Raw genomic sequence first — 25,843 nt, forward strand, 5'->3', positions numbered from 1 at the left:
TCCCTCCAGCTGAACATCATTGTGGATTATTTTTACCTGGGTTTGAATTTACTTTCAGATGAACAGGTCTTGGGAGCCACTCCTCTCTTCTCACAAGCCAGACTTCTCCCCTGATTACCTGGGATTAATTTGTTTTGGTGTGGGTGATGGATGGAAAGGTGTGTGTTGACAGCTGCAGTTGCTAATCCCAGAGGAATCCCAGGGTGACAAAAAGGAGATGAGCACCTCTCAGCAGCATCTAGAGAGGAGCAGCTGGGGAAGCCCGCAGGGATGTGGGAGGGAAAAGACAGGTTGGCTCAACTCTGCCATTTTGGGCAAGACTGGCTTCCTTGTGGTAGCAATTGTTGGCAGCTTTCTCATTTCCTGAGATGTATTGCTTTTGTGCAAAGGCAGCTTCTTTTTCTTCCATGTTGCCTGTCCCAAGTGGGATCCATTGCTGCTGCTTTCAAGATGACTTTTTTGCCTTCTGTCTAAGTTGTTCATTCAGATGGGCTTGAAATTTGTCTTAGGGGCTCATTACCCAGAAGATGAGTCGGACTGCTAAATGGGAACATTTATATTGAGTGTTGAACCTCATGCACAGTGTTTCCAGGAATTGTCTCAAAGTGCATGCATACTCAAAGATACCTTACAAAAAAATGCATCTGTTGTAGATAATTGTTTCTGCCTTGTCAGACAAATAAAAATTTGCTCATGTTTTTAGTACATTGCCATTTGCATTTTTCAGCTTTGACTCAAACTGTAGTAGGGGAAGATGGTAGAGATCCCCTGTGCACATTCTGCAACCTGGATGAGGATTTTTGGTTCCAAGGGGAGGAGGTTGCAGTGGCTGTTTGCCACCAACCTGGGGGCTAAAAAGTTGAACCCACATCACCCTTGTCCAGAAAAGAGCTTCCCTTTTACACAGAGAGGAGATATGCACAAGGGCTTGTCTGCTGTTGGATTCCTGGGGCTGGCTGTTTTTTCATATCTGAAGTGAACCTGAAAGGGAGCTGAGCAGTTGCAGCCGTTTTCTGAGCTATTTTAGAAATTGGTAGTTTACTGCAAGAGGCTGCAGCTGAAGCATGAGTGACCAGCTCCACAGAGTAGTAAACAAAATACTCATATGTTTGCTGAGAGATTAGTGTGAGCGTGGCTGCTGGTAAATTCTCTGAACACATCAAAGAACCTTATTGTTACATTCAGATTTTAATTCCTTATTAGTTTCAAGGAAATACATGTCCTCAGAGCAATGAGAGGAAACTTTGAACGTTTTTCTTCCTCTTGTGCTGGGTGTGGGCTTGGTACTGCCTAATTGTTAGTCTGTCCCATGCCTGTACTCCCATAGGAAGCGAGAACGAACCCATTTACATTTGTGCCATTCCTGCGTGCTTTCAAATTTTTCTTTCTCTTTTTTATTTTTAAGATCAAAGGTGACAAGAACAGTGGAGCAGAGAAGTTACAAATGATGCAGAGAACACACATGTGAAGAGCAAAAGAGAGAGGAAGGAGCTGAGCCCAGTGCAGAGGGGGCAAGGAGAAGCAGCAGCCTAAATGCAAGTACTTGAATGTGGAAATGATGGGTTCCAGGGTGCTTAACAGGCATTTAATGTGGTGCTTTAATCTGCACCTAGTGCCAGTTGGTTAATGTTTTTAAAATTTTCTTCCTCAGGTTCAAGACTTTGGACTCTTATGTCAATAATTTACAGCTTTAAACAGGGAAGTGGCATTGAGGTCATGTGTGCATGTGTGTGAGAGAGAGAGAGACAGAAAAAGAAGTCAGTTTAAGTCTTAACTGGATAATAAAAGGTGGCATAGTGTAATTGAGGGGTGTGTGAAGAACTCACTTCATAGCTGAACAGCATTGAAATGTAAAATAACAGCTAAAAATCAGTGACTGGATTGATCAGAGAAAACTGGAGGGAGGGGGTCAAACTACTCAGCTAGAATCAAAGTGGTCTGCTAAATTGCTGTGATGTAATATGTACCTTTATTAATTCCAGTCAAGTTCATGGGACTGAAACTGCCATTTGAAAGCCCTTTCATTAGCAGAAGCATCATTTTAGCTAGTACAATGATGCCTCCTGCATGTGTTATTTCTTTCATTACATATTTTTTCCTTGGCAAAATAAGGTCTGCAAATGCAGGTATGTGGACTGAAAAGAGGTGTCTCCAAGAGTGTAAGTGTTTTTCTTTGTGACTTCTGGTATCCCACCTGTATCAGCAGACAAACTTTTGCTGATATTCTGTGTCATCTTCAGATGAAGGTTTTCCTAATACAAGTGTACCAGAAGAATATTTTCTGCCATAAAGGACACTTCATCTAAGTTGCTTTTAGGGGAGGCTCACACACAGAGCTACAATAATGTTTACATTTACCATCTCTCAGTGCCTGCAAAGCTGTAATAAGTGTAGTGTGCAGAGGTGGGGGAGCTGCCTGGGAGTTCTGCCTGGCAAACAGTAACCTTGTCCCTTGTTCCCTGCAGCTCCTTCCTAGGTGGGTGACAATGCCTGTCGAAAGGATGCGGATGCGGCCCTGGCTGGAAGAACAAATCAACTCCAACAGAATACCGGGGCTGAAATGGCTAAATAAGGTAAGGGGGGGTGCATGCATGTGCTGAAGGGGAACTTGATAGCAGTGGCTGAGGTCTGCATAGGTAAATGAGCTCATTCCTGGTTTTCAAAGGGGTGACGGGGAGGAAGGGCAAAGCTGAATGCTTCCTGCTGAACCTGTTCCTCCAGTCTCGCCTGCCAGATCTGAAGCGTCCTGCTTTGGCCTGGTGGATTTGTGGCTCATTTAAAAGCATTTTCCAACTCTTTGTTGTTGAAGTGAGTGTTTCTGGAGGCTCTGCTTGGACTTTATTTTTAACCTGGGAACACATTGTTCAACAAGTAGCATCAGAGGGATGTGTTCAAAATACTCTTCTGTGTTAGACTCTGAGTTGAATTAACTGCTGTTTCAGACTTGTGTGGCTTCTCTGACACTTCTCAACTCGAGAGAAAATAGGGTGACTTTTCCCCTGTCTGACTCAAACCTAATATCTCTGGTCCTGAGTTCTTACTAAGTGCTCAAGACACTTTGAGAGTGCAGTCAAGAATTCAAAAATGTCGGTGCCCAATTTGAATTTATTATGATTGGTTGAGTAATATCTAGGAGTGTATTTGAGACTTTGAATAGTAATGAATTGTGGAAATGTGGCATGCTTTCTGCACTGTGCAGGAGAGTAATTCACCACACTGAAAAGCATGAAGTTGTTTTTGCTACAGAGGCTACTTTATTATCAGAATGGGTGGAAATGCACAAAATCAGGGGCAGAAACATAGGAACTGCCTGTCTGGTTAAGTGACTAGGACAAATAGTCTGGTGTCCTCCCTATAGCAGTAGTAGCTGTGGTACTGAGGTGCTCATTTTTAAAGTTGAAGAATGACAATTGAAATTGCTACCTTTTCTTTCATCTTTCAAAGCTAGAAATGCTCATGACTGAAATGATAAGGAGTGCTTTAAATTTCATCTATGAACCTTGTTTCTCAGTAATTTCCTGCATCAGTGAGTCTCATGCTGTGGCTGGGTAAATAAATATTGCTTTATCCATTCCCTAGTCAGCTGCACTGTGAATTTGAGTAGGTCCTTGATCTTGCATAATGGGGTCATAGCTGAAGAGGAGACAGGTTTTTACTGTTGTCTTTGTAATTTGAGTGCCATGTTCGGGTCCTTCTCCTTGAATATCTCTATTTTGGTGTTAAGTTTCCTACTGACAGTCTATGTCTGCTGCCCTTTGCTGGGTGTTCTTGCCTAATCCTGAAATAATTTCTCTGCCTTGAGGTTTATTAAACTCTGATTCTCCACTTCTACCCTCTGATTTGGCATCAGCCTGGATTGTCTTTACTATGCTCAACAAGAAAATTGCACTCTTGAGCATTTCTGTTAAAAAATGTTTGCACATTCATTAAACCAAAAATATTTCTATTTTTGCTTTAAATCCTGACCATAAACAAAGCTATGCATGGAATCAATGAAGTGTCACGTGTATCACAGCCTGTTCTATACTCACAGAATCAACTTCATAGGCTGTAGTATTTTAATCAGAGTTTGGTAAAGGATAGTTCACAGTTTAGATAAGAAGGTGTGTCAGATAATCAAGAGAATGAAACTCATGTGTGTGCACAGCTTTTAAGGAAATAAGGTTTAAATATGAAAGAAATGATTACCATTCTGGGTTGTCATTGGCTGTCTGTTCTTGGGGACTTTTTCTGAACTGAAGAAAGAATTAAACCTCTCTCAATTAGAAATGACAAATCAGGTACAGGTGACACGTAATTCTTTCCCCTACTGTCAGTTCATCATTATACCTCCAGAAAAAGCCCCTCCTTACAGGGCTTTTAAAGCATAAATACTTATGGACCTCTTTGGTGAAATTGTTATCCTTCTGAGTGGCATGAAGGAGGAAGGGAATTTCTTTACTTTCCCAGAGAGACAAAACTGGGAGCTGTGAGTGAAACAACATCGTTCAGCAGAAGGGATATGAGAAGGGGGAGTGTGAGAGGTCAGTGTTCCTCTGAACACTGGAAACAGAAACACCTGAGCTGTCACAGAGTATGTGACAGAATAAAATGTGTATTATAAAATTGTAATACACATAGCTTCTGTGATTTTGTAATTTGTGTTGTAAGTTCATATAATTATTGTGCTTCAATACATCTGGGATTGGGAAGAACTTTCTGTAATGAGCAGAAGCACTGTAATGACCACTTAGACTGCTGTTGAGTGTCCTTGCAGCTTCTTTTGAAGCAGTGAGTACAGTTGATGATGACAGGATGCTATGTCTGGAGTCTTGTTCAGTCTGCTAGGTTTTGAATTATCATATGATCTATTTTAATCTGATCTATTCTTAAAGTTCTTGTTGATAGAAACTGTTTTCTGTTGAAGTGATGATTTTTTTTTCCCATGCTTATTATAGTCTATGAAGAGTAAAGGCAGGGAAGCTTATTCTAGGTCTGATGAATGCAGTAGTGTTGTGGACCCCAAACAGTGGCTTTGAGGCTCTCTTTTGACTGCTTTTAGTTGGGGAAAGAAGTATCTGTGTTGATGATTTACTTATATGTAGAGGGAAGAGTAAAGAGGCAAAAGACACGTGACAGAAGTGATGTAACTACATTAAGAGGAGTATTGAGTGTGAGGTCTTGAGGGGAATGAGGAACATGTTAAATAAGTGTTTGCACCAAATTAAAGATGAAGCCAAGCAAGAAGGGAAAAATGCAATTCTGAACAAGCAAATATGACAGAAAGGATTATAGACGAGTTGAAGGACAAAAGGCAGGCTCAGGAGAAGAAAAGATCACATGGAAGGAAGGGAAATAAACCTAGCCTTGGCATGAGTGAAATATTAACCAGACAGTCAGGAAAGAAAAGTGGTTGTTGGGGGAAGGGGAAAGGGTGTAGGATTCATCTCACCCAGCCAGATATCTACAATGCAGTCATTTAAGTGAGAGCTGCCTGTCTAGAGTTGTATGTAGTCAGTAGAGAGAAATAGGCTCTTTTAGGGTGAAATTCAGGCGGCATAGATTAGGTGGCTGCTGCAGGAGGAGGGTGCATTTTGCCCTGGAAGTACTTTTCTCTTCAGAGACTGATAATTGGATGTGAACCTGCAGTGACAGTTTATAGTGCAAGATGTCTGCATGTGAAGCCAGATAAGTATTCTTCCCAACAGGGGATTAAAAAACAAGTGTTGTGGAACAAGCTCAGTTTGTATGGCTTTGCAGAAAAAAAGCATGAAGAGTTCTGAAGCAGCCCTCTAGTCAGGACAAAGGAATTCATTACCATGTTGTATGACATTAAAGCACATCTGATCCAGCATCCTTCTGGCCCAGTATCCTCTGTGCTAAGTGCTTGTGGAAGGAGTGTAGGAAACACCTTATTCAAGCTCTGAAAGTCATTGGGCCCCTAGAGCTGGAGCTACATGCTAAAACTATCATCTTTAATAGTTGCCAGGGATCTTCCATGATCCTTGAGGAATGACTATACTGACACCATGTAAGGCATGCCCTGATTTAGCTGTGTGTTAAAAAAACAAATTTTTAAAAAACCTTCCTTTGCATTTCTTTAAGTGCACTTTTCTTTGGTCTAAAGTTTCTGAACTAAACTGTTTAGGTATCTTCAATGCACTTCTTCATGAGTGTCACTTCACATGAATGTCTGGTTTTTTTATCCTCGCTGGAGAGATGTCTACTGCTGATATATTCTTTTTCTTGGCACACAAATTTGCAAGACCTCTTTTCTTTACCATACTAGTATTTATTGGCTGAATTCTAAATCCTTGATTTTGCTCTGTTCCTATGGTTGTTTTGTTTCAGATCTATTTTTGCTAACCATAAAAGTGTCTGTGCTGACAAAACTACCCTTTGTATGAAAGCTTAGAAATATGTAGCACTGCATGTTTGTTCCATGTGTCAGCTCGGAAAGCTGCCAGGCTCGTCTTCCATGGAGTGGCTTCTGAGTATTTCATACACTTGGACTCTGTTCTGCTTTGGTGATGCCAGTGGATATTTTCCTGCTGATTTCAGTGATACTAGAAGGGAGCAAAACACTTGGAGATGCTGAAACTGTGCTTATAAATTAGTGACTTAAAATCATCAGAAGATTCCTCAAGTCTATCAGTGTTGGCATTTCCTGTTTGTTTTCCCTTCCAGGAGAAGAAGATTTTTCAGATTCCATGGATGCATGCTGCAAGACACGGTTGGGATGTTGAAAAAGATGCTCCCTTATTTAGAAACTGGGCAATTCACACAGGTATTGGAACTCTCTTTTTACAGGACAGATTTTCACATTGTTTTCCCTTTTAAAGTTACATTTTCCTTCTTTCTTGTCTTTGCTTTTATTAACACAGAGAGTGAACTTAAGTTTCCAAATTTGTGGGAGGCTAAGTGTTTTTTCAAGGCCTATGATACTCTCTAGCTTAATTGAAGTGCCATAACTCATTTGCATTGAGGAACACAGTAAAACTTAATTGATTTAAATGTTAGCAATTGGGTTCAAAACTGTCAGGAGCAGAGCACAGTCAGCCCTTTGTAGACATAGGCCTTTAGGCATTTTATGCCTTTCTATGGATTTGAACCTGACATAATAAAGGTAAATGCTGTGCAAGCTTTTCCATGTTGTTATGGCGTCACATCAGATCTGCAGTGCCCTGGGTCTTTCTTGAGCGCAAACCATTCATCATCTGTTCTAGAAATGTGCATGAGAATGAGATCACAGCACTCTCTTGCAACTTCATCTATTTGTTAGAATGCTTGCCATGGGAACCAAAGGCTGATACCTTGAAGCTAACCTGCGCTGTTATTAATTTGCCTCAAATCTTGAATCGCATGTCATACGTGCCTAACTTTTCTTTTCTTGCTCAGGGAAATACCAGTCAGGAGTAGATAAACCTGATCCAAAGACATGGAAGGCAAACTTCCGCTGTGCTATGAACTCCCTGCCTGACATAGAAGAAGTGAAGGACAAAAGCATAAAGAAAGGAAACAATGCCTTCAGGGTGTACCGGATGCTGCCCTTATCTGAAAGACCTTCCAAAAAAGGTACAGGGGAGAGCTTGTCAACATGAAATGCTCTTGAGGGCATTGTGTTGAGAAAAACACCTACTGCAGGTAGCTCAGTATGCAACAAGCCACCAATGCAAGCTGCACATGGTGCCCTGGCTGGCTGGGAAATGACTGGAACTTAGGAACACCTGTATGAAAAATGGGCTGCATTCAGAAGAGAGGATCAATGAGATGTGATATCCCCAAGCTGTTGATATTTGTCTGTTAAAGCTGCTGGAGTTGTGTTCAGAATTTATTCCTGGGTCTCCTTCAGTCAAGGAATGTGATTAAAGTGTATTAGAGCTCAACACATTGAACTCAGTAGGGGTCATTCAGAATATGGTGGCAGACATTTTGGTATCTTTTTTCAAGCAAGGGTACAATTAAACTGGCTGTGTCTTGAGAGCAGTACACTCACTCAGAACACTAAACCACGAAACCACATTGTTAGTTACAAAGACCATGGAAAACCAAGCCACAGAGCACAATAATGGTGAAATGGGAAATCATCTGAATCCCCAAATTTAGGAATTAAATCTCCTGCCTGCCCGGAGAAGGCCTAACCACCAGGTCAATCTCATGAGTATTTGGTTTCTTTCAAAGTAGAAACATTGCTGCTTGATTTAGGTCTCATTAGCTTTTATATGGCTTCCTTACTGGTTTATGCAGTAGAACAGTGATTTCCTTAGTCCTCTGGTATCCTCTGTTGTCTAGAATTTTGGATTAAAAGATAACCTGCAAACCAGACACAAGGTGTTCGTCTAAATTCCAATTCAGTTCACCTGTAGCTACAGTTTGCTACTTCCTTAGATTGAGAAGTGAAAGGCAGATTTTCAGTTTAAAGTCAGTGTGACTGGAAATTATGAACCATGGCATTTTTGGGGCAGAATCATTCTGTGAAAGGAAGATCAATGTGCAAAAGGTAGAACATTTATCTTGAAACTCTTTCCAGTCTCTTGTCAATAGTGTATTTTATATGTTTAAACACATTCCCCTGGACCATAACATGTCTCTTGGCAGTAGATTCCTGAAGGAGCTACAAAAGTTCATCTTTAAAGCTGAGATTCTGGGAACAGGGGCTGTAGCAGGAGAAGATTCTGCAGAAAATCCAGTTACTGTAAAACCCTGAGATAGTTTGGACCTCACATATATTTTCACATGCCCTTTTTTGTGTCATGTGGCTAAACATTTGTGGGAGCAAAAGAATCTGGCTGCAAACGTTTCTAATTTTCTGTGGTATCATGTAGTAGAGATGGGAGAAGCTCCTGGGACGTGTCTGTGATGACACTGGGGCACAGCTGAGCTTGCACCAGCAAGTCTGAGCTTCTGCATCAGATCAGAGCAGGGGCAGCAGCACTAGGGTCTTCCAAGGTGCATGACATTTTGTGAAGGTCACATGCAGTATGGTTTTTGTGATTCCCAAGCCCATCATGATTGCATACACCACTCTTGCATGAATCGTATTTCCTTACTAGGTTGCAACTATTTACAAAAATATTGGTTGAAGTTTATTGTGATCTCTTTTCACATTAAATCAATTAACAATCTCCCTTTTCCTGTAGCTACAGAGAGAGCATCAGAAATGTGATGAGGCATATATTTTGATTTTTCTTCCCTTTAAGAATATTTTTCTCCCCTCACCTTTTTTTAAACAGGTCTTGTGTTTTAATTTGTCATTCTTCCATATTTTCACTTTGATTTTTTGACTGCCGTTGCTTTCCTTGGTCCCATAGTGGTTCTCTTTTGTAGCCTTTTAAAAAAGAAACACAAAGCCAACAATTCAAGGTGAATTTTTTGCTGCCCAGGCCTTAAGAGAAGGGTAAAATTAGGCAAAATGTATTCTCCCTTAACTAGGAAGTCCTGCTATTTTGAGGCTCATTTTGGGGCTATTTGCTGGTGAATATAGAAAGTGTGAAGGATAACTCATGGCACACAGGACTTGATGAAATCTCCCTTCTGTTGTTGCAGGAAAAAAGACGAAATCTGAGAAGGATGACAAATTCAAACAGATTAAGGTAAGAAGTGTCTGTTTAATGGTGCAAGTGCTTGTGAATACAATCTGTTGCAGATATTTTTTAACAGCCCCAACAGTATATTGTGGTGGGTACTTGCAAATGCTTGTGGTTTGGTTAAGTAACTACAGTTACCCGGGATGTTTGGGGTTGTTTTTTTTGAAATGTGAAGGCTGTTAAAGCCGTCACTTACGTCATCAATGGACACAGCCCTTGTGTTACAATGCCTGGAGGTTGGAAAACTGGCAGTCTCAGCAATACATTTGCCATTTGTTTGTCTCTATAAGGAGAAATATAGTAATTAGGGAAAGAATGCTTCTGAACAATAGAGCTACCTTTTGGAGCAATTAATTTCTGTGTGTGAAGCACTGGAAATGCATTTTCATTTAGGCAAGGGTCAGAGCTGCACCTTGTGCTCATGTTTTGTCAGTTAGAAGGCCTCAGCTGTAAAGCTCTTCAGTTGCAGCCTGAGATTTCTGCTCGTGCTGAGTGTGGGCCCAGACTGATGTCTGCCCTCCCTGTGAGGCATGGTGTTTCCTAGCTTTCACACCTCTGCCGAGGGCCTCTGAAAGGTGGTCAGTATTACACAGCAGCAGGAGCTAGTCCACCTTCAAATTTGTAACAAAAAGCAAATCTCAGAGATTTCAGACTCTCAGCTTTCAGTAAAATTGGTGTCCTTGGGCTGTGTGTAGCAGCTGTGTCTACAGTGCAAGGGCAGCTTGGTCCCCTGCTGCTCACCTGTGAAGGGCTGTGCCACCCATGCCTGGGTTCAGGCTCTGCAGGCTCTGGCCAGGAGATTCTCTGGGCCAGGTGAACCCAGAAATGTGGTGAAAAGTCCTCCACTGAAAGGGTTTGGAAAGCAGGTGCTGCCACAGCAGTTGCCACAGCATTCATATACATGTCAGAATGCTATGACTTTTAAATTGTCATAAAAGAACCACTTTGTAACTATCCTGTTCCTGTGTGGCTCTTACAGCCACATGTGCTTGTTATCAAGTGACTCTGGTGGTAGCTGATGTTCAGAGGGAGGCAGTAAAACTGCTTTGGTCAGAGCAGAGCAGTGTGCCAGCACATACACCTGCCTACCAGTGATACCTCCTGCTAGTTCTTGTGCTCTGAGCTGGGGCCAGGTAGTATTCCTGTCTGTTCCCCCATTGTGACAGAAGTGTGCAGTGACTAGTTTGGATTTGAAGAGGTGCTCTTCCTGTACTCAGCCACTCTTAGGCTGACTGTTGGATGTTGAAAGCTCTAGTAGTGAAGAAGGGTAGTAGGTGAATTAAAGCAAATGCACATTTCTGAGCATGAAAGCTTTGCTTGGTGATGAGAATTCCTGAGATCCAAGTTGTATGTTTTGAGTTGAATGCCTTACAGTTACCCTGAAAAATTTTTTTTAGTGGAGCCCAGTGGGAGGTTACTCCACACTTTGCCTGGTAACTGCAGGGGGGTGATAGCAGCAGAAGCTGAGAATCTGAGCACAGATCTGCATAGCAAGAGCCTTGCAGTGAGCTTCCCATTGTTGCCACTGCTGGACCCTGTGGGCACCCACAGCAATTGCTGGTGGGCTGAGCTTGAGCACAGTGCTCAGGGCAGTCACTGCTTATCCCTATGCACATGAGAGTGTTGAGCCTTACCATATCCCTGCTCCACCTTAGCAAAGGGGCAAGCAAATCTCCCACCCCACAGGTAGATCTGTCACTGTGCTTTTGGGCAAACAGAGTCTGTCATTGCAATTCATTAAATTCTTTTAAAATGAATTCTCAACAATGGGAAGGAAATGGAAATGTCAGAGCAGCCCAGATAAAACCAGTCTCTTATGAAACAAAGAACTGAACTGAGGCTTAATTTCTACCTTATCCTAGATGTATCCTTTAGACCATGCAGTTCCACATTGAGAGTTATTTTTAAAATCCTAGTGACAGCTTTCTCCATGCATCTGGTTTAGGGTAGACATCTGAACACTCAAAATTTAGGTGATTTAACACCAACTGTGCGAGTATCCAAGCCTCTTTGTGGATCTGGCACCATCACCTGAGTTCTAAGATGCATATTTTTTTTCTAAGATGCATATTTGTTTCTGAAGCTTGAAAGGGGCTACTAAATAAACTTGTCAGTAATCAAGCCTCAGTAAAGTTGAGCAAGTGCTGCCTGCACAGTGTTTCCATGGGGGCTGCTGAGTTTGCTGTGAATTAAAGCAAACAGGACCAGATACTCAGGGCTCCAGAGTGCAGCCCGAACCTATCTTTGCAGTTGTGACCCTCAATGGATCAATAGCAGCTAATTTTATCTTTTCAAGCTCTCCAAGTCTTTGACCTGTAGGGCAGCAGAACTGGTGCATCTCATCAAAGACCTAGTTGCCATTAACACTTAACTCTCCACCCTTCTGATGTGCCAGGAATGCTGTGACAGGGTGCTGTTTGCCTTGCTTTACTGTCTGGGGAGGTGCTTGTGTGGAATTGACAATTCTTTTTGAGTAGATCACCATCACAGCACGTGACATCCAGGAGAAAACCTACCACAGTGCCCCCAATATTTTGTCCCAAGGATAGCAGTTCAGCAGTACTGGGATGGGCTGGCACTGCAGGTCCTGAGGCTCACCTTTGCCTGCCTTTGCTGAAATGCTTTAGAGCAGTGAAAATGAGCACGGTGTGGACAGCTCTGTGAGTCCTCTCTGTGAGTCCTCAGCAAGCAGGGGACAACTTGCAGCCTTGCAGGGCTGGTAGAGTAAGAACAGAAGACTTTAGACATTGTAACCAATAAACCTGTGAGAGAGTCAATAGTGGGGAGGAAGTTGCACGTGTAGAATAATCCTTTTAAAGAAATCCTGAGTTAATGGAATTAATTTTTTGGTGTCTACCCTGAAGGGATTTTTTAGATTCCCACTTGAGTGTATCAGGCTTACAGAGAGGCATCTTGTGGAAAGTTCAGTCTGGGTAGAACAGGTGGTGTTTTCCAAATGCTGTTGCCCTGTGGTAATGTTTATGATGTGATCTAAAAGGCTGTATTTAGTGTAAACACTTTGGTTTGCTTTCAGGCTTGCTGTAGAGAAAAATTAAGGCTAGAATTTCCTAATTGCTGTACAGAAACTAAGACTTCCTTTTAGAGAGTGAAAAGAGAGCATATTTGGAAGGGACTTAGGATGAATATTAAATAGAGTACTGTTTTAAAGCAATGTTTCTTCCTTGTTTGTTTCAAATGTTAATCTCTTGTAGTAAATAGCTTGCTGCTTCCTTGCTCTCTGAAGGCTTACTCTAAATTTGAAGATTAAAAATAGCTTTCCTTTCAAAGCACAAGATTTGGAAATGAATTAGTCCCAGTCTTCTCCTCAGAGAAATATTTGTTCTAAGACAGTGTCCTGCAGAGAGCAGGGGGTATATGGCAGGCAGAAGTGGTGGGATTTATTACCATCTCAGAACAAAGAGATAAGCTATCTCCTAAAATAAAGTAGTCCTGACCCAACTGTACTGTTTTCATTCTAGCAAGAGCCAGTTGAATCATCTTTTGGGATGAATGGGCTAAATGCTGTCACTTCTGACTATTTCCTGTCCTCCAGTATAAAAAATGAAGTTGACAGCACAGTGAACTTTGTAGGTAAGTACTCCTATGCTTTTTTACATACTAAGTACACAGATGACTTCAAAAACTCTTCTGGTCTGCCAGACTTATCTTTCCATCAGCATTTTGCACTTCAGGGAATGCCACAGTTGCAGTCAGGTAGACCCATTTCTCAGCAGCCTAGGCCATGCAAGATTGTGGTTGCAGGCCAGCCCCACCATTTGCAGAGACAGTGAGCAGTACTGTGCCACTGGGAGGGTTCCCTTGAGAGTAAAGCACTTCCAGGCACTCTTAGCTGGCTTCTCATGGTGGGGACTTATTCCACAGGATAGTCCTGAGCCATGAAGAGGCTGTAGCCAATGTCACATGGGAGTTAAATTGCAATCAGATGGCAGTTCCCCATTGCTTAAAGCAGAGGTTTGTATAGAATACCATTTTATTTGGGTGTTCAAACCAGCAGGCAAAATGTAGAAACTTGGTTCTTTTCACTGACACCTCAGTAGCAGAGATAGTTCTTAACATCACTGAGTTAACGAAAAGTATCATCTAAGGCTGCATTTAGAAACCAGTACATTAGAAATTAACTGTCATCTCAGCATGTGAATAATTGGTCCTCAGTAGAATAATTGGACTGGGCTTTTGACAGCTCTTTTTTGGCTAAGGCTGTCATTGCAGCAAGAGCTCCTAACAGTATGACCCACATACCATTTTGTCTAGAATTCCATTTTTAAATATGACAAATATGTTAGTATTCTGCTTGGAAAGACGGCAGAAATCATGTGCAGTGACTATTTTTGATCCCCATTTCTTACGTCAAAGGGCTTTGCATAGTCATTCCCTTGAAGTACTTGTGTGGCTGAGGAGTTTGTGAGTAGTTTTGCTCTCTTTATGGCAGTTCATTTAAGCAGCTGTTGCTTTGTAAGAGTATTAGAACATGCTCCTACTGTTATAGCTTGAAGGAGTAGCACCAGAGTGCTATTAGTGCTTCCTGTTCACTGACTGAGGATCAGGTAGGAAACTGTCACCCAGTGTTGTTTAATTATTGAGATGTGAGCTGTGCTGCTTATCCAGACTGGAGAAAGAAGCTGTTATTTAGGATTGCAGGAAGGATTTTAATGTAAACAGAGAGGAAAAGGTAAAATAGAATTGTTCTGCAGAAAGACAGGAAATCAGCCAGAGTGGATGAAAGGCAAACAGCACCTGCAGAGTTTCTGCCATAGGTGCAGCTCACTGGAAACTGTGGCATATTGCTCAAGTGAGCAGTAGTTTTTGCTGTGCATTTTATCTCTCAGGGTGGATAAGAATTTGTCAGGTATTGAGGAAAGAGATAAAACAGTGCAGATGGCCTGCTCATTCCCCGAGTGGCTTGCGCAATATCAGTCTCTCCCAGATAAAAAATTAACTGTGTGTGCTCTTGCACCACTCTCACCACACTTAATAAAAGCTGATTGTTTCAGAACCAGGAAAGGTGAAATAAAGGTGAAACAAAATATCTGAAACATAATTATACTAATTGTAATGATCAACTTTTAAAAAGTCTATCCGGTATGTATGTAATTTTCTTTATGCTGGCTTTGTTTCTTAAAATACACATCTAAGTTGTGAAGGTTTTCCAGTGGTAACCTGGCACTTCACAAAGCAAACTAATATGCAGCTTTTCCCTGGGAAAAATACCTGTCACTTTTCTTTTCCAAAAAGCCCTGTCTAAAGATAGAATGCCATAGCGGATTGTGTGTATAGACATGTGCATTCATGTTTATTTATCTCAGTTCATCAAGGAATAGATGCTATCTTTTGACTTTTTCAAATTTAATAATTAATATATTCAGGTTACTTAACTGAAAACTTGCAAGATCTGTTGTATTTCATTGCCTATGTGTTTTTCCCCTCATGGGTCAAGGGAAAAAATGGACTGTTTGAACAACACAGTGTTGTGTTTGTACAGAATTTAGCCTTTTGTTCCTTGTGAAGCTTTATGTTCAGTGAAAGAATATCTCTAGTCTTTCTCTTGGGTAACCATGGTTTCAGGTTAGCCATCCTCTGAGATGGCTCCATCCCTGTGCATTCTTCTGATCTAACTCGTTGGCTTTCAGTTCTGTGCTGGATTAATGCACTTGTCATGTGCTCATACAGCTGGGATTAAAGGAGGAGTTGTACAAGACAGGAAATTCTGTCAAAGCAGCTTCAGACAAATGGGATTCTGGCTTTTACCATACTTTTGCTTTGCTCAGTAACTTCTTGGTACCTTGGTTTGTCAACCTTTTTCAAAAGGTTGTAGTGTAGAACAACTAATATCTGCAAAGCATTTCAGGACACTTGGAAAGCATCCATGGTTGCTTCACTTTGTAGAAATACATAACACTCCTTTGATATTAAATTTCATGTGCTCTTTTGGTAATAAATATCATGTGCCTGGGGGAATAGGAAACCCCTCAGTTAATATCTAACCATACTGTAGCTTTCTGTCACAAACTGTGGGGATTGCAGTTACAAATTTCTTTTCTGCATACCATCGATAGTATTGTGAGGGTCAGTGACAGTAGCCATCTAACTGGAGCAGAAATTTTCCATAGATTCATGTCATATATACATCAGAGTTCCACAGTGTTTTGCTTGATCCCATGCAAGGTTTTTGCATGCTAGTTCTGGTCTTCTGGTCTTAGAGCATTCAGAGACCATGGTTTACAGCTTGCTTGTTGAGGATCAGAGATTTCCTTTAGAACTCTCACTGAAACTTATATCCCCTGAAAGCAGGTGGTGGGCATGGGAAAAAGAGCTGAGACTGTTGAAGACTCAGATACCAAGCAGACTCTTAGAGGTTCAACAGAGTTGAGATGTTGTCAGTAATCAATTTTTTTGTTTCTAATCCCAAGTTGTAGGACAGCCACACCTTGATGGCAGCAGTGAGGAGCAGGTGATAGTTGCCAACCCTCCTGATGTTTGTCAGGTGGTAGAGGTGACAACAGAAAGTGATGAACAGCCCCTCAGCATGAGCCAGCTGTACCCTCTACAGATCTCCCCTGTTTCATCCTATGCAGGTAAGCATCTTGGTGTTTCTTTGCACTCCCTTTTCTGGAAATGTTGGGAAGACCCTGGGGGAAAGAGGGCTCTTCCAGGCTAGCTAACGAAGATTCAGAAATGTGTACCCATCTGCCTTCTGAATTGTTAATGAAACTCAAAAATGCACAGTCCTCTGCTCATTTCCTTGGGAAACAACTTGACAGATCCCAGTTTGGAAATGTAAGCTGCAGGTTTTAGCTTGTGAGTAATGGAAAAAGAGCATTAGGTATAATGCAGAGATCTTTTAAAGGGGGATTTTTGGTACAAATGACATGCCCCCTGCTTTACTAAAGGTCAAAGGTCTTTTTTGCTCTCTGTTTACTCAGTGTCTAGCACAGTGTGCAGTGCTAAGGGCTGCACTGATGGTATATATGCAGATATGGAGCTGAGGGCCTGGGGGGAGTGGGTTTGTCTTGCTGCAGACTAGAAGAGCCATACAGTGACTGATAACAAGCGATCTTTCAAGCAACAGAGCTGTGGACATCTGGCTCCCAACGTCTGCCTGCCATCTGGATTCTCTGATACCTAAAAAGAGGATGAGATAACAGGCTTCCCCTACTCCCTGTGAGAGTGGTTATGGTTTCCCTTTTCATCTGGCCCCTTATTTTCTTATAACTATTAGGAAGTCTTTGGCACTCATTTATCCCTTATCCAAGTCTAACAGTGTGTTCAGAAGTTTCTAGGGTGAACAGACACAAATGTATGTGTGGACATGCTGTGTAGAATTCCCACAATCATATAAGTCTTATTTCATAGGAATGTGAAAAAAACAAATGTGACAAAGCCACATTTGAAAGTAAAAAGGTTTCAGATCCAAACTGTCCTTTCTGTTTTAACATGGTGCTAATTTGCAAGCCTTAGGAGACTGGGTAGAAACACAAATGTCACCTTTTAAGGCAAATTTAAGTATAAATAGTTCTCCATGCATTTTATTATTTTACACATGGTTTTGCCTTTGACTTATTAGGCTGAAATTCCTTCCAGACACATTTTTATAAAGTATGTATTTAGTAATTTTTATCTTTGGGCCCTAGTGAATTGTATGATGTTCCTTTGGATTGTGTCCACCGTTAGTCTCACATATGTTGATAAACAATTATGCTTTCCAATGTGTTTAGTCTGCAGTGACCAAAGCATGTAGAAGACCTCTGCAAAGCATAAGGCAGGGAGATAGGAGAGTGCCTGAATTTATTAGCAGGAGGGAGACAAGGGCCTTTGAAATATCTTTCCTCTTTACAAATGCGTCTTGGAAAACTTTTCCATCTCTGCAAACATGGCAATGATGCAATCTTTTATCTTCAGCTACAGGATGTAAATTCTTGAAATGCAGACAGAAGTCACTGTCTTGGTTTGGAAGTCGTGGTGGTTTCTTGGACTGGAATGATAGAGAAGGGTGGTCTGGTGACCACCTTGACATGAGCAAATCATGACCTACCTGCCCTTAGGTCATTGCAATCAGCCTGCAAAAGGAAAAAGATTGAAGTACTTCTGCTATCCCCTTACGCTGTCTTAGTACCTTGGTGGCCTTCAGTTGTCTTAACTTATACCTGGACCTGCTAGCCCAAAACTCAAAAGCATGCCACTGGCATGCTTTTGAGCACATTTCCAGGCAGCTCTTGATGATCCTGACTACTGTAGCTAGAGGCCAGTAAGAAGTGAAGTACTGCAAGGGTCTGTCCTGGAGGAAGTCTTATTTAATATATCAATGAGCAGAAGATATGTTGGAGACATGTTTGTGAGCTTCACAGGTGACACCAAACAGGGTGCACGAGTTTGTTTGAGGGAAGAGCCATCATCCAGAGTCCTGGAGAGATTGCAGGAATGGGTCAGCAGAAACCTTATGAAATTGAGCAAGGGCACGTGTGGAGTCCTGTGCATTGGAAGGAAGAGATCTTTACAGCAATAGCAGGGGCTGATGGTATGGACAGTAGCTCTGCAGAAAGGTGGGTAGGCAGTGAGCTGAGTGCAAGACACCAGAGCTCCTCAGGCACAGAGAAAGGCACCAGATTTCAGGAGCATGGCCAGTAGGTTAGGGAAGTGATTATCCTCCTCTGCTCCACGCTGGTTGCACTACTTTAAAAGTACTGCATCCAGGCTTGAGCTCCCCTGTCCAAGAAACAAACAAACTGGAGCAAGGGTAGAGAAGGGCTATGCAGGGTATGGCCTCTCACTCTGTGAGAAGACAGAGGGACTGGGGCTTGCTCAACCTGGAGAAGAGATGGTTTTGAGGACTTCATAGCAGCTGCCTCTACTGCAAGGATGTTCCTGAGAAGGCAGAGCCAGGCTCTTCACAGCAGTGCATGGTAATAGGATGAGAAACAGCAGGCTAAATTGAAACAAAAAATATGGTCCAGCTGAATGTAAGAACAAGTATCACCTGTTTCACCACAAGGACAGTCAGGCAGTGGAGCAGGATACCCAGAAAGATTGTGCTGCCTCCATCCTCAGAAGTTTTCAAGACCTGAAGGGATAAGGCCCCAAGCAGTCCAATCTAGTCCTGTAGCTGGCCCTGCTTTGAGCAAGAGGTGGGGCTGTAGACTACCTGAGGCCCCTTCCAACCTGAATTGTTTTATGAACCAGTGTTTTATTAAGGATGTATTTGCTCTTGAGGCTGGAGCAAGGACAGAAGTCTGTGTGTTAGAACCCTAAAATTTCTAGGATACTCTTGTGACTATTTCTGCTTTGTCTTGCTGCACACAGACCTGTATAGAACCACAGGAACTTTGGCCCTGTGCTTGTGGTTTGCTCTGTCAGGTGCTACTGGCTGAATGGCAGGAAAGAGTATGACCATAACAGCTGTGCAGGAACAGTTAGCTGAGCTCTTCTAAAACAACAACCAAAAAAAGTAGCCAGATATGTCAGCTGTCCTACATAAATCTGGTTTATTTCAAAACACCCCTGGTTCCTTTCTGAGGTAACTCAGGCAAATGACGTGAGTTACCCATGTGAGTTTTTTCATATATCCACTGATGTCTATGAAATCCTTTTGGTTCTTATTACCCAGGCTGTTGTCAATGTTTGACACTGATTCAAATACCCTTCTTGAAAGAAATAACCTCTCTAACTTTCTATGCTTGTGTGGCCAGCTTCCCTGGCTTTGCTAACTATAGTGCTATCTCTTACTCAGCATTTTGTTATGTATAAACACCAAGGGTGGATTCCTTTTCAGCTGCATCAGTCTGTTTTTGTTGTGACATGCTTCTTCATGTCCAGGAATATCTGTTACTTGTCTCTATGTGGATTCCTTTAATTGATTCTGTCTTCTTTGTGTGAATTAATTTTTCCTCTCCTCCCCCTAGTATGGCTTAATTAGCCAGCTTAGTCACATTGGCACATCTTTCTCTGCCTGGGCTAGTGAAGGAGAAGCCCTGCAGTGCATGGGCATTGCAGCTTGGTTTAATGTTTTGGACTGCTCCTCTGCTTACTGCACACTGTGGTGGAGACTCTGGCACAGGACAGGTGCTGGCTTTGGAAGCAGCAGTCTGGAGTAGCTGGGCTGGACTAAAAGGACTTGGGGTACAGTTTAGATCCTGGGGGAACAGTGGTTCAGCCCATTGGTTTGCAGTCTCCTGCCTAAACCTAATGCTTAGCCAGGCCTTTAGAGGATGGCATGGTACTGCCAGTCTCTCTGAAGGTGTGCAGGGGCACAATCCATGAGGCATGATCCATGCACTCTTAGCACTCATGTTATGTCCAGTGCAGAGCATGAGATTGGGCTCTGGGAAGGCAGAGTTGCAGGGGCTGTGCAAAGCAGTTTGCATGGACTGAAACGCATAACACAGAGCTGTGGGTGAAAATCGGGGCTTCAGAGCTCTCTGCCTTCTATGATAATTCATCACATCATTCCCTGAATTGTGGGATTTCTGTGTTCTTTGGGGATGAGCCCTGTCTGTGCAGGGCTCAGGGGGTTGGAGTGCTGGTATCCTGATAGATGCCATGGGTTATCCTCCCAGGAAACAGGACACAGTGTTTCAAAACCCCACAAGCTGAAGAAAACCTGCAGTCCAGGCCTCCACTGGATTAGTCTGGGACCCAGTGGCTGTGCTGAAGGCAGCAGCCATCACTGCAGACTGAAAAGAGGGATTTCTGCCCTGTCTCAGAGGTGTCTGAGGCACAGCAGTCTCAACCACTCATGGGCCAGGAGCCTGACCTTAGGAGACATGTCTTCAGTCACACACAGGCTTGAAAATACAGTACAAATTCCCGCATTTCAGGCCCTTCTGCAAGGGAGGGCTGCAGCTGCAGGAGGATGGCAGTTCCACTGGAACTGTGCTCCTGTATTTGTGCTCTGGTTCAAGTGATGAGGGTGAGGGAGGCCATGACCAGTGGGGACAGGTGGTGGGGCTGGAGACTGTGGTATTGCCACTTGCTCAAGTGAGGGGTGAAAGGTTGAGAAAAGCTGGGGAGTGGTAGCAAAAGCAAAACTATATCAACTGTACCAGAGTATGTCAATAGTAATAAAGCCCCAGAAGTGACAGCAAGCCCTTGAGGTGGCAGGCTGAGATAACAGTTAATGAAACAAAACCACATTTATCTCCTCTAGGATGGAGTTGTTACTGATTTTGCCAGGAGATAAAGATTTGGACAGAACTTTGTTGCAGGGCTTGGAGTGGCTGTAGAGGGACAAGGGAGAGGGGGCACCCCCTGCTTGCTGGAGATTCTTCCCAGAAAGCACATATCTACTTCTTCCCTCTCTATTGCTGTCTTTTCCACAATATAGACATGTTAACTGTGATAACCATGTGAATTTACCCCAGTTGTTCAAGGCAGCTGTGCTGTCTAGCCCTTCTGTGGCAGGGTCTCCATGCTTCTCCATTGTTTTCTGGTTGTTTGACTTGACTCTGTTTGCTTCCACTTGTTGGACACACATCAGGCCTCCTGAGCTGGAATTTGTTACTATAGATAGAACAGCATGAGTTTCATTTTTGTTTCTATTTTGTTTGACAGAAAGTGAAACAACTGACAGTGTTCCAAGCGATGAAGAAAATGCAGAGGTAAGTGCTTTCTGGATTTTTAGCAGTTTGGACCAAGGTCTCAAGATCCATGCCCTGAGATATTTTTGCCCCTTCTCTACTGCAGCTCTGTCTACCAGTGGAATATTCATTTTGGTAATAGCTAGGGGAGAAAAGCAGACCAGGAAGGTTCAGGGGATACAGACATTTGGATGATTGTCACAGAATTAGAGTCTCTACAAATTAAATTCTCCTTATCTGTCCAAACAACAAGATTAGTTTGCACAGTAAGGTGTTCTGCAGTGCCATCACCAGAGCCAGCTAGTATGTTAACATGATGCATTGACCTTGCTGGGTAGTATTTTATCTTGGTTGAAAGCTTGCTCACTTTGTTTTCCTTAAATGGCATCTGAACTCATACAACTGGAGGAAATGCTTACACTTATGACTGAAATTAAGCTAGAATGTTTGAGGTAGGTGGGGCTGAAAGCTTTCCTGAGCAGTCATTTGGGTATTGCTGAGTGAAAGGAATCCATGGGGAGAATAACCTAAGCTGCACATATACAAAAACACCACTTGCCTTTTATTTTGGGGCTGCCATCAAGGTACCAGACCTTGTACCAGACCTGTACCATGTGTACTTAAAGGCCAAGTGAAGCTCACTGAGGGCTCTTGGATGCCCTGTGCTCCAGCTGTATTTTTGCATAAGGCCTTTTGCAAAGCTCTCTCCTGCTGTGTCCCTCACCAAAGGCTCTCTGAATCCTCCTTCTTGGAGGACCACCAGTTGTATAACAACACAGCTAACCCACCTGGTCTCTGGTGCCTTTTAATGTAGACTGCCAGTAGTGACTCCACAGACCTCCTCCAACAGAACATGCCATTGCTGCATCTGTGGTGGGCAAACAAGTGGATGCTCATCCTCCCTTGATGAACTTTTTCCCTGTGATGAGGGATGCACTGTCAGTGACAGTGATTTCACAGCAGCCTCACCTGTATTGCTAGTTTGGGTAGTGTTGGGTCTCTGTGCCTGCCTCTTGACAGGAAGATGCTCTCTCTGGTAACAGAGGAGACACGACCATTTGGAGTTCTAAATGTCTGTATCCATTTTTGTCTCTGGCATCCTGGGAATAAGGCCTTTATTTTCCATTCAGAAGAGCAGATAGTGCCTCTTGAGTGCTGGAGAGCCAACAAAATTTAAGCACATGACTTCAGAAAAGGAGAAATGGCTGAGAGACATCCTAAGCCAGTGGCTAGAGGCTCAGGCTCCTAGAGGCAGGATAATTCCTGTGCAATATGTGGATATTTCTCTCTTCATCTTGTTACTTGGAGTACTTCACAAAGTTGTATTCACTTACACAGTCTTCCTTTCTTTCTTTCTTCCCCCATTTCTAGGGACGACTTCATTGGCAGAAAAAAAACATTGAAGGCAAACAGTATCTCAGCAATCTAGGAATGAGGAACACTTCTCATATGCTTCCCAGCATGGCAACTTTTGTAGCCAACAAGCCTGACCTCCAAGTCACCGTCAAAGAAGAAAGCTGCCCACTGCCTTACAACAGCTCCTGGCCTCCTTTCCCAGACATCCCTCTGCCACAAGTCGTGTCCACAGCCTCCACAAGCAGCAGCCAGCCAGACCGTGAGACACGGGCCAGCGTCATCAAGAAAACGTCAGACATCACTCAGTCAAGAGTCAAGAGCTGCTAAGCCTTTGACAGTGTGGTTTTTTAGCTTTGTTTTGTTTGGTTTTGTATTTTACGTTTCTCTGAGAGAGGTTCATCCCTTGACGCACACGAGACAAGCCCTAAGATAAAGCCTTGGCAATAGAAAACATTGCAGTGTCTGACTCCAGTGCCGGAGTGGTTTTAACTCAGGACTCCAGCAGTCAGTGTGTAGACCTGAACCCATCTTTCCAAGGTTGCTACATAGGAAAAGAACCCAAGAACTTTGGCCCACTCACAGGTTCCAGTGTTTCATAAGAGGACCAACCCACCACAAGGGAAGTGGTGCTGCTGCGCTTCTTGCTGTCAAGGCTGTGATGGAACTGAAAGCCTCAGAATGGGAGAGAAAATGTGAACTAGCTGGAATATTTTTAAATAAAGAAAAATCTATTGTGAATATTGTATATAGTGCAGTACTAGCAAAGTTGCAGTCTGCTTCTGCACCTTATTAAGAAAGCACTTACAAAAGGCCTTTTATTACCTTGCTCTACTTAATGGCACATTGAAGGTCCCTCTCCACCTGTATTCTTTTCCAAGGCTATTCTTGCTAAAGTGTCTTTAAAGAATAGAGGAAGGGAAAGGAAACTAAAACTTTCCATGTGGATTTCATATGTTCTGAGACTGCTTTCATCATGTTTGTTTCTAATCTGCTATGCTTGAATGCCGCGTGGTACAATAGAAAAAAGAAAAGAAACTTATTACAGAGATATTATGCAAATTCCCAGATTTAAAAAAGAAGAAAAATACTCTAATTCTAACCAGAGCAAGCTTTTTTATTTTTTATACAGGGGAATATTTTATTCAAAGTAAAATTCTAAAGTGAATATAATTTTTTTTAATCTTTTCTACAGCAAAATTTATAATTTTAAGATTCAGTCCTTGGTTATCAGCAGTTATGACATCCTTGTGGCACATTTTTTTTTAATTTTGTAAAGGTGAAATAGCTTTTATGAGCTCATGTAGCAATCAGATTATCCTGTGGATTGATAATAAATATGGTATATAGTTAAATTTTTAATAATCCTCTTGTTTGTCTCTCATTTTTAATCTTTCAGAAGCCCCAGATGGTATGGGTTTGATAGGTGAATGTGACCTCTCAGAGTGAGCAATTGGCATAAGCTGCCTGTGCAATTTCTGCAGCACCCATCCAACAGGATGGGAAGTGCTGTGCTTGAGGCAGCTCAAGGTGGAAAGAGCAACTAGAACTCAAAGGTGATTTATTCAAGTTTGGCCTCAAATGTAGAGGCTGGGAGCTGGGCACCTCTTCAGCTGTTTCTCCATGGCTGTGCTTTGAACAAGTTACCTCATGGAAGGGATCCTGTCAAAATCCATCCCCCACCCAATGCAAGCCCAGCTGTACTCCCACTGTTCCTCACAGATCCCCACATGGCTTGCTTGCAGTTTCCTTGTCTGGAAAAATCTCATTTTGCAGCTTCAACCAATTAATAGAATTAATCAGAAATCAAGTTAGCATTGACCAGGGCTTTCAACATTGCTGCATGATGGCAAGTTGTGATTCCTGGAAAGCTGTAGTGTATCTCAGGTAGGGTGCACAGTGACTCACATGGTTGTGGCAGTGGGCAGGCTGTGCCATTGCAAAGCACTGTGCACTTTGGGCTGGCATGGACAGAAAGAAGTTGAGAGCACTCACCCTTTTGCAGTTTTTAAAGCTGTTGGGTGTGACACAGTTTGATTCAGATACATAAAATACATGGACAGAGTGCCCTTCAGATGTGATTACCATTCTCTACCAGCCTGACAGGTGTGTGAGCTGAGAGCAGAGTGTATTGGGCTGATGAGCAATAACAAGCACAGCAATGGCTGTGTCACAGAGAGAGAGGCTAGCTGGCTACTGAAAAAGGAAACAACAGAAATGTTTGCTGTGTTCTTAACTTGATCCTACAGTTCCAAGTTTCTTCATAGGTCCGTGTAAAACTTGTAATTTTGTTACCCACTGCCTGGTGGCCTGGGAAGACAAGGTTAGAGCTTTGGTTGGAGTTGGGAGTAAGAGGAATGTCCAAGCTGTACTTGGAATGGATCTAAAAACTTGCAAGGGTTAAAATTATGTATGTAAACTTCCTATTTTCTGTTCTTTTCATTTGGTCATTCATTTACCTTTCCAGTTTCTTAGTTTCTAAGGCTGATTCAGCTGCCTGCATAGAGCCTCACCCCCAACAGGGCTGCCAGAGCAGAGTGAGGGCTGAGCTGTCTTTTCTGTGTGTCCTGCCTGACTTGCCTTCAGTAAGCCTGGCTGGTCATTGGGGTGAGAAGATGGTTGCCCAAGGGCTGCCCTGGGCTATACAAATGCTTGTTTGCAAAGTAAGAGCTACTGCTTGCCAAGAGAAGGATTTGCTGCTCTTAGCATCACCTATCTGAAACTCAGGAGTAGGCAGCAGGGAAAGGCAGGCACCCTCAGCTTAACCCATGAGTTAACTTTGACATAGCTGAAGGAAGTTAAGATGTCACATCTCCACTTTGGACATTCCATGTGAGAGCTGCCACCAGCATGCAGATGGCCAGGCAACCTGGCTTGGTCTCCTCTAGATCCTGCAAGGAGGGCAGCTGAGTTGCAAAACCACTGACCCCCACCCTGCTCCAGAAGTGAGCAATAGGAGACACACCCCCCCTCTGGGAGCAGTGTGTGTGCTTGGCAAAGTCCCCTCTTGCCGGGGCTTGTATGTCTGAAACATTCCCAGGAGCTATCCAAGCATGGGAGTTACAGTGTGCATCCATAACACTGGTCCATCAAAGGCAGCACACACCTTGCAGAGACAGTGACACCTCTGCAGTGTGCTCAGACCAAATGCACGGTGGGGTGATGGTATGCAACAGAGGATTTCTCTGGGCTGGGACATCAGACATTCATTCTGAAATCCTGGGTTCAGTGGTGTTTGTCACCCATGTGCACAAAGCCATAAAAGCCACCCAGCCTTTCCCAGCAGTTAAAGTGCTATTTGACCTGCCAGTTCAGCTCTGAAGCACTGGGAGCCAG

At 42.9% G+C, this 25,843-nt stretch overlaps 1 protein-coding gene across 6 annotated transcripts in view; it reads left to right on the plus strand.

Annotated features, from left to right (window-relative positions):
• IRF2 (interferon regulatory factor 2) overlaps positions 1-23,872 on the plus strand; it is a 39,254-nt gene extending 15,382 nt beyond the window's left edge. For 3 of the 6 annotated variants that reach the window (XM_059471121.1, XM_059471123.1, XM_059471124.1), the window contains exons 2-10: positions 1,406-1,535; positions 2,466-2,573; positions 6,667-6,766; positions 7,378-7,554; positions 9,526-9,572; positions 13,046-13,157; positions 15,995-16,159; positions 21,129-21,175; positions 22,526-23,872. In XM_059471121.1, the coding sequence (XP_059327104.1) occupies positions 2,487-2,573; positions 6,667-6,766; positions 7,378-7,554; positions 9,526-9,572; positions 13,046-13,157; positions 15,995-16,159; positions 21,129-21,175; positions 22,526-22,837 (1,047 nt within the window). In that variant the 5' untranslated portion in view covers positions 1,406-1,535; positions 2,466-2,486 and the 3' untranslated portion in view covers positions 22,838-23,872. Of the gene's footprint in view, positions 1-1,405; positions 1,540-1,651; positions 1,696-2,462; positions 2,574-6,666; positions 6,767-7,377; positions 7,555-9,525; positions 9,573-13,045; positions 13,158-15,994; positions 16,160-21,128; positions 21,176-22,525 lie in introns of all 6 variants that reach the window. The other 3 variants (XM_059471118.1, XM_059471119.1, XM_059471120.1) reach the window with 2 other exon arrangements.
• The last annotated feature ends 1,971 nt before the right edge of the window (positions 23,873-25,843 follow it).

The sequence above is a fragment of the Ammospiza nelsoni genome, chromosome 4 (genome assembly GCF_027579445.1).
Source record: "Ammospiza nelsoni isolate bAmmNel1 chromosome 4, bAmmNel1.pri, whole genome shotgun sequence".
NCBI lineage: Eukaryota > Metazoa > Chordata > Aves > Passeriformes > Passerellidae > Ammospiza > Ammospiza nelsoni.